The 8452-nt window shown below is 36.5% G+C and overlaps 1 protein-coding gene across 1 annotated transcript; it reads right to left on the bottom strand.

The window, feature by feature from the left end:
* Positions 1-807: 807 nt before the first annotated feature.
* LOC131053588 (high-affinity nitrate transporter 3.2) lies at positions 808-2464 on the bottom strand. Its single transcript, XM_057988217.2, has 2 exons — positions 2198-2464; positions 808-1477 (listed from the first exon to the last, which is right to left on the bottom strand). Exons 1-2 carry the CDS (start codon positions 2352-2354, stop codon positions 999-1001), a joined length of 636 nt encoding a protein of 211 aa, XP_057844200.2. The 5' UTR covers positions 2355-2464; the 3' UTR covers positions 808-998.
* Between the last annotated feature and the right edge of the window lie 5988 nt (positions 2465-8452).

The following is an 8452-nucleotide window of genomic DNA, read 5'->3' as shown; positions in this document are numbered from 1 at the left end:
CTGTTCTCTATTGTATTGTTAACCATCCACAAAAAATGTATAAGTGATCCAATATGTATTTCCTTTAATAAATGTTGCAGAAATGTTCAAGTAGGAGAAGCGTACTAGTAGTCATTATAGCTAACTTTGTGCATCTATAGATTTTTGTTTTCGTTCTTTGTATGCGACTTAATTGCTTATAGCTATTGTTCTAGGTTTTGGGTAGTAATGACGCACTTTGTGGGATCCATTATGTACACAAGGGTCACAAAGTGGTCATTTCAAAGTGTCGTCTAATACCTACTTAAAGGTGCCCCAATAACCGTAAACTACAACCACCTCAAAAATGGCAAATACTTATGCACAAATGCTCCAATAGTCGTCCGCAATGGGTACCAATAAAGTTGTATAACTCCAACTCAAATCCAAAAATTCTAACTATGGAAGTAAATGGGTAGTTATTTGTACATGTGAAATTTATTAATGGGCTTTTACTTATCATATTTTTGTTTCTTTGAAGTTAGTAATTGGGTGCTTGGGTGAGCAAGGAGTGAACAATAATTGGAACATGGGTGGTAACTGGTGCTCTTCCCCAATATGAATACCAATAAAGTTGCACAACACCACCAATTAAATATGTTTTATAAACTACTAAATATATAAGTGAACGATTATTTCTTCATGAGAGTGTGATCCGAAAGGTTGATGCAAAAAAACTGTACACAATTGAATCCAAAAACACCTATATCTTGATATTATAGATTGTGGAAATCTCTTATCATTGAACTATTAATACATATAAAATATTTCGATTATTGAAACATGATCTTTTTCTTATAATAAAACTTTAACTTTAATTGAATAAAACAAATCAGATTACATACATAGATCATAAAACAAACCTATAGAATACATTTCTATCCAACCATATTGTATTTTATAGCCTTCAACAAACAAACTTAAAAAGACTTATACTACTGCAAATACAAACGAAGAAGCCTTATTACGGCATATCTCCATCATTTCTTGGCTCTCAGTTTTTCCACAGCAAAGAAACCAAAGAGTGAGACAACAGAGAAGGCAGAGAACAAGCCGGCGGCAATGTCCAGGGACACATGTCTCCCGGAGATTGGCTCCACCACAAACAAATTGGTGGTCTTGTTTTTATTGGTGGTTTGACCATAAGCCAGCTGAGATCCAGACACATCCAGTGCATAAGCCCTCACAAAGTAAACAGCCCCCGGCACATCTTTCTCTACTGTCCATGTGACCGTGTTGTTAGAAGTAGAAGAGTAGGGCTGCTCTGTGATCTTGAATTGGCAGGTCTTGTCCTTCTTAAGGTCATCGTTTGTTTTCCTCCACCCTCTCTCAACTTGACTCACAGGGGCAAAGCACAGCTTCACTATCACACTCTTGTACTTTGAATCCACCTCCCCTCCTGCCAAGGACTCGTTCAGCCTCCATGTGACCACCAGGTCATCTTCCCCTGCCCTAGCAACTGTCAAAACATATGCACAAAACATAAGTGAAATGGAAATGGAAGTGGAAAACGATTCGAGGCTATCAGTTTTTGGGTTAGAGATGGCTTATAGTAATATGGAACTACCCCATACTCTATGTAGAGGCACTTAATTGTGCTACAAACAAGATGTACATATCCTTACTAAATTGAGGATTTTAACTTGTGACCTCTTTTTCTAGATGATAAGTTCTCTATCAATAGGCTGATTCAAGTGTACTCATACTCCATGGAGAGGCACCTAATTGTACCATAGACTAGGCATACATACCCTACTTACTACCTTAAGGATTTGAACTTGTGACCTTTATTTCAAGAGTACAAGTTGTCTATCAATAGGCCAATTTAGACATACCCATACTCCATGGAGAGGCACCTAATTGTACTACAAAGAGGTATACATACCCTATCCCTTCAGGATTTGAACTTGTGGCCTCTTTTTCAAGAGTACATCTTCTCCATGATTAGACCAACTCAAACATACAAGAGATAGAGGGCAGGATTGTGTTCCGGACATGGATTCTCAATCTTTGACTCTTAGCTGAAGAGGTTTCAGTCTAAAAACTCATGTTCCCATACCCATATCAGGTAACAAAAAAACTTTTTATGAATGATATAAAATCCTTCGCCAAACAAATCATTACCACACAAAATCCAAAAAAAAACATGGAAACACAAAAAGAAACAGAAATTTTTTACCGTTGGAAGCTGATGAATCCTGGCTACTGATGGCTGATGTGAGCACCAGGGTTCTGGGCAGGGTAGAGAAACTAACTCCTGCCATGGCTGAAGCAATGAAATAAGAACTGAACAGCACCCATGACACAAATACAGAGGCCCTCATTACAGCCGCCATGATTTGAATGAAAAACCAGAAGAAGAAAAAAAACTTTTGCAGAAAACACAGAGAGAGAGATTCCTGTATTGGAGGAACTGATTCAAATGATGGGAATGAGAAAATTGACTGGCCCTCTCTATATATCGTACCAAAAGCATAGGGGACCCGCCATAGATGATCCAAACTTAACCAGCACACACGTTGACTTTAGAGAAAGATACAGAAATATCAACAATCTTGTGTATTAAGATGAACAGAATTTAACAATAAGTATATATTTTTCAGCGTTGATGTGGCCTTTTGTCTGTCTTTTTGAAACCCAAATGGCCAAGTAGCTTTTCATGATTGGAGAGGCCATTGCTGTTAATTTCAGGGTCGTCTATGGTGCAATTGCCCGGTTGACACCAACTAGAGTGCTCCTTCGATTATTTGCTAGGTACAGTACATTCTTGTATTTCCATTTCTTTAATAATGATGTTTGATCATTCAAAGTGTAAAGGTGGAGAGAATTATTACCAAGCTTTTTGTTCTTCCAAATGAATGGTAACCATCAGTTCAATGGGTAGTGTTTTTCACTATAATTACTCTAAAATTTTATTAAGGATAGTTGGTTTTATATAATTAAGTTTTGTATTAGTCATATATATAGTGTAGAGTTTCCGTCAAAAATAAGTTTGGGTAGTAAACTACAAAAATTTATTACAAAATGAGTAAATGTTTTCAAGAAAATGTAAAACTTTATAGCACAAATGTTTTCAAGTAAATGTAAAACTTTATAGCAGAAAAGCTAAAGCTTATCTATGCATTTAAATAATTACATCAAATGCTGGTCGAATAAATGTAGAGTATCATGCTTGGTGGATTTTGTTTACTACTGATAGTCCTACATTATAGAGTTAGTTGATAGGATATATCACATGTCATATTTTTAGTTGATAATGCATTCTTTGCATATAGCAAGTGTATTGAAGATTATCGCTCAGCGCACACACACATGCACATGCACACACATACATATAGATATATCAAATGTTCCTTCAAATCAAATAACTCATAAGAAATATCTAATATGCTTTGAATTGCCACAAATTTTCTTTTAATGCATTATATGCAGCTTGTAAACACATTAATGCATTATATGTACATCACCGCCCAATGTGTCTACAAATAGAATGAATAAGATGAAAAAAAACCCAAAAGTTACAATATAATACTTGAAGTAGACTACTCAAAGGACATTGTAGTGATTAGAATTCGAAGAATCCACAATACTTTCCTACAAACTCTACCAATTTTTTTCTCATGTATATTGATACTCATAGGAAAAAAAACAATTTGGCGTATAAAGAATTTAGATCTTTGAAATTGATATATTGACTTTGAGGAGGAACACCTAATCTTATTCTCGTACTTTTTCTAAGTCGAACCATGTCTCCCACCCAAAATCATGAAGCGTACACCCCAAACCATTGAACGTATTTGTACTCCATAAAATAATGAAATTGATATAAATAGCAACAAACTATGTGAAGAATAGAGCCACAATCGGCTCAACCTAGGTAAATAATGGAGAAATAAAGGGTTAAGGAAAAGTATACCTAATCAATCTTGGAGTGATGGAGACCTCTTCCATGAGCACAAGTAGCAACTCAATATAGAGATGCAACCCCAAATGCTTTTATGGGCATCAACATATCTTTACATTCTCTTTATGCAATTGCTACTATTGCCAAATCCATTAGCGCCTCCTACCACACACCAAAACCACCTTGCTCAATTTGCTTCCCCTTTCTCCATTCATGCAACACGCTATTATCACTACATCACTATTGTGGGTAAATTGTGGTAATGGCCACCATAAGCAATTTGGCAATATAACATTCGACTATATTGAGAGTGAAGATTGGAATTTCTCTTCAAGTGCAGCAAAAGTTAAACTACTCATTTAGTTATATTGACATAAAAGGACAAAATGACTTAAATGAATTAAATATGATTTTATTTAAATTGTATAATGCTACGATATCCACAAATGGCATGGGCTACATTTAGGGAAGCAAATTGGCATTGTAATTGTGTAGCACGTAGTTGTTACCCAATATAAATGTTGTATGTCCATGTTGCCCACCTAAATGCCTACATGTTCTCTTAATACTTTTTGAAAAGAAAAAATGTTGCATCTACAACTATACATTTGAAAAAGGAAAATGTGTTGCTTCCCTTAAAATTATTATTTATATTTTCCTTGCATGATTTACGACACCTACAAAATTTTAAAAATTATTTAAATAGTGTATTCACCTGATTGGGCACATATAGAAATACAACCCTCCAACATTACAAATTCTCAAAAAAAGAAAATTTACTTTTTTTTTATTCGAAAAAATATATATATATATAATTTTGTACTTTGTGTAGACACCCAAAATTGTCCAGTCTAATTAAATAAATATTTTATTTATTTAATTATCTAAGCTTAATTCTTCTATTAATTAAATAAATCCTTATTTATTTAATTAATTCATTTATCCTCTTCTAGCCTTATTTCTCATTTAAATAAATACATTTATTTATTTAAATTATCATTTTCCTAAATTAAATAAATATTCTTATTTATTTAATTATCCTACTTCTTCTATTAATTAAATAAATCTTTATTTATTTAATTAATTCATTAGCCTTTTCTGCCCATGACACATGTCATTCATCTCTTAATTCATACACTACCTACCCCTTTCATTATTTTATTATTTCTTTTACCTACCCTCTAATCATAGCCGACCTCCTTTTACACCTCTTAATCTTATCCCTCCATTTCATATAGTGTCTTCTATATAAGGAGATGCTTCCTTCATTATCAAACCCTAATGACCTAATAAGCTAACTACTTGATCAATTGACTACACTACGATCCTACTTGCAACCACATTCCATTCTTTGTTGAGCTCTTGTGCACAATAAATCTGAGAGCAAATATATCAAGCAAGATCAATGGAGATAGGAAGAATGGAGATCAAAACCCTATTGGGCATGTGATGGTATAATCTTTGTGATTTCGTTTGATTGCATTGTCTTAGGTAATCTTCATATGTTATGGTGGATCTTTGTTGATTGTTAGGCTAGGGTTTTGTGGTTGAATTCATTTAGCCTTTCAATATTGTTATTATTGTTTTCCATTTTCACCATATACATTTTGGAACGCCCGGTGGGACCCTTGTCCCTTTTGCATTTAACCTTTGGTTGCAGATTTTGTGTTTGAAGTTGCAGATCTGGCATTTCCGAAAACATTTTCGACATTTTCGCGTCTACATACTTTCGGATCGCGTTTTTGATTTTCTGGCGCGTCTGCGACATCTTGAATCGCGTCCGTGTTTTCGGAAAAAAAATTTGTTTTGCAGGTTTCTGAAAGGCGCGTCTGTGTTACTGAAATGCGTCTGTGTCATTTTTATCCGCGTCTGCGTCCTGGAAACATGTCTGTGTTATTTGGGCGCGTCTGTGCTTCACAGAAAAGCGTCTGTGTAACAGAGGCGCGTCTGTGTAGAGGGTAACCGCGTCTGTGTTCACCAGTTTGAAATTTCGCATTTTTCATTGATTCAGTTTTTGGATTTTGGCATTTAGGGTTTCAGATCTGGTTTATTTTCGGACTAACATTTTCAGATCTAGCTAACAAAATTGGTGCAGCTTGTCTTGAAAGCAAAATCGTTTGGTTGAAGGCCCCTATTTTCACAAAGTTTTTTGGGTTTTAAAATTTACCTAACTTGTGTGCATGCAGGAAGGGGTGATTATTTCAAACAAATCCAAACTACTACCAACTCTTTGTTGCAGATCCTTGGCGAGGGTTTTTGGATTTTTATTGTGTGCCTTGTTTTCATAGACTAGCAAACACTTCCATTGGTGCACTAAAATTGAATCATTGTCTTTTGTGTCTTGAGCAATAGGCTCTTTTTGTTTAATCTTTAGAGGGTCTGTCTTCCCGTGTGGTCATTAGGACTACTAGTGAGAAGAGAACGACCCAAGTGGTAGCGAGGAAAACCCACCTCATCCGAACCACTATAATCAAATGTATTCATGGTGAAAACTATGAATAACGTGTGTTGATTAGTTCATACCGACACTATGTCTCCCCATAAACCCGTTTGATCAAATTCATTTGATCATTTGTAGGGCATAACCCCTACCGGCTGTGAGCCTTCTGTATTTACAGAGCTGAAAGTGCCGCATGTATGGCCACACGAGCGGATGCCCTTACTAGCACCTTTTTGTTTTAGAAGCCCAAATCCTTCTAGTTGTTGGGGCAAGAGGTCGGACCTCTGGTAGCGGCCCACACACATACGGTTCTTAGTAGAGATACAAAGTTCGCCATGGGGAGTTTTCATGGGGACTGATGCTTGGCTGACCCGAGAAGTGAGTGCCGAGGGTGGAGCCAGTGAGGTCAAGAATCTAAGTATCCGCTCTGAATAGCGTAGCCTTGGGGGTAAAACCCCATGTGGGATCAACAACTATTGTCTTGGCCAGCCATAAGAATTGTGTTTGACTTATGTTAAACATTCAAACCATTCAAGACCAAACAAGCAAAACATTGTGTCTTTTGTGTCTTCAAGTGTATGCAAAACATTTTTTTTTACATCAAACAACACACTTTTCTTGGAGTCATTTTGAGTCTAGACACTTGCAAACATTGGGTCTTCATCAACACTGTGTCCTCTTGTCACGAAAATCAGTCAAACAGTCAGATTTGATCACAACAAAACAACTCCACAGATTGGAAAAATTGCACAAAATTTGCAGAAACGCGTCTGTGTCGGGCATAATAGCGTCTGTGTTGTATAGTTGCGTTTGTGAAGGACATAATCGCGTCTGTGTTCCAATAGTCAACATTGCATTTGGCAAGCAAAAAATCTCAGAAGCACATCTGTGTTAAGCAGAGAGGCGTCTGTGTCGGGAAATCGCATCTGTGTAGTATACAGGCGCGTCTGTGTCCAGAATTGAAAAATTGTTACAGTCTAGCAAACATAAACAAGAAAATCTAAGAACCGCGTCTGTGTTAAGCAGAGAGGCGTCTGTGTAGGGAAATCGCGTCTGTGAAGTATACAGGTGCGTCTGTGTCCAGAATTGAAAAACTGTTACAGTCCAGCAAACAACACAGTCAGTTTCAGAATTCTTGAGCTTCCTAGGTCATCTCTCTAGGGTTTCATTTAGCATTCAACCTATCCTTGGGTCTCACAAAGTCCATCATTTCTTTACATCTCTCATTACATTCACATTTGTCTAAACTTGAGTCAAAAGGTCACTTGCTTGTCGTCATCATACTTTGTCAACACACTACATACAACAACACTTTGCTAAGTGGTCCCTCATCAAGGTTTCTTACCTTTGGGTCTCATTTGGTTTTACTTAGAGTCAAGGTCAACTTACCTCATCAAGAGAAACTATCCTCTCTTTGGAAGTCACACCTACTCTACTACATACATACTTGGTCTTACACTTTGGACATTGCAAGTACACTTCAGATTCATTTACATTCCATTCAACTCTTGGTCTTCCATACTCTTTCCATTTTTCATCTAGTCTCTCACATCTTGGTCAATACCTAGTTCATGGTTGAAACCCGTCTTCAAAAATATAGGAGAGAAACTAAAGAGGCTCAAGAGTCCGCAAACATGAGTTCTTATGAGTATGACAATGAGATCTTTTTCAATTCTGATCATACTACATTACCTGACATGGATGTCTATAGAAACATTCCAAATGTTGAGAACATGGACACTATAAACAACAATGCTACATACAATGACAATGTGGACAACTTTTCAGTACATTCAGCAGATGTGGAAGAATCCATTATGAATCCCCATTTCAATCGATTGGTTGAGGAAATAATGAGGAGGGATAGACAATACTTCTTACAAATGATGGCACAAAGTGGAGCCAAGATACCTCATGATTTTGACATGTCTCAAATAATGGAACATAGACCTTTGCAACAACCTCACCCCAATATGGATCAAAGGAGACCTAATAGTGGACGAAATAGAGGACCACACATGGTACCTGAATCACCATCAGCTTTGCTTCAAAAACCAGAGGTCCCACATATACATGGTCAAACATATGAT

The sequence above is a fragment of the Cryptomeria japonica genome, chromosome 4 (assembly GCF_030272615.1).
Source record: "Cryptomeria japonica chromosome 4, Sugi_1.0, whole genome shotgun sequence".
In the NCBI taxonomy this organism is placed as follows: domain Eukaryota; kingdom Viridiplantae; phylum Streptophyta; class Pinopsida; order Cupressales; family Cupressaceae; genus Cryptomeria; species Cryptomeria japonica.
This window is presented reverse-complemented; position numbering and strand designations above follow the sequence as displayed.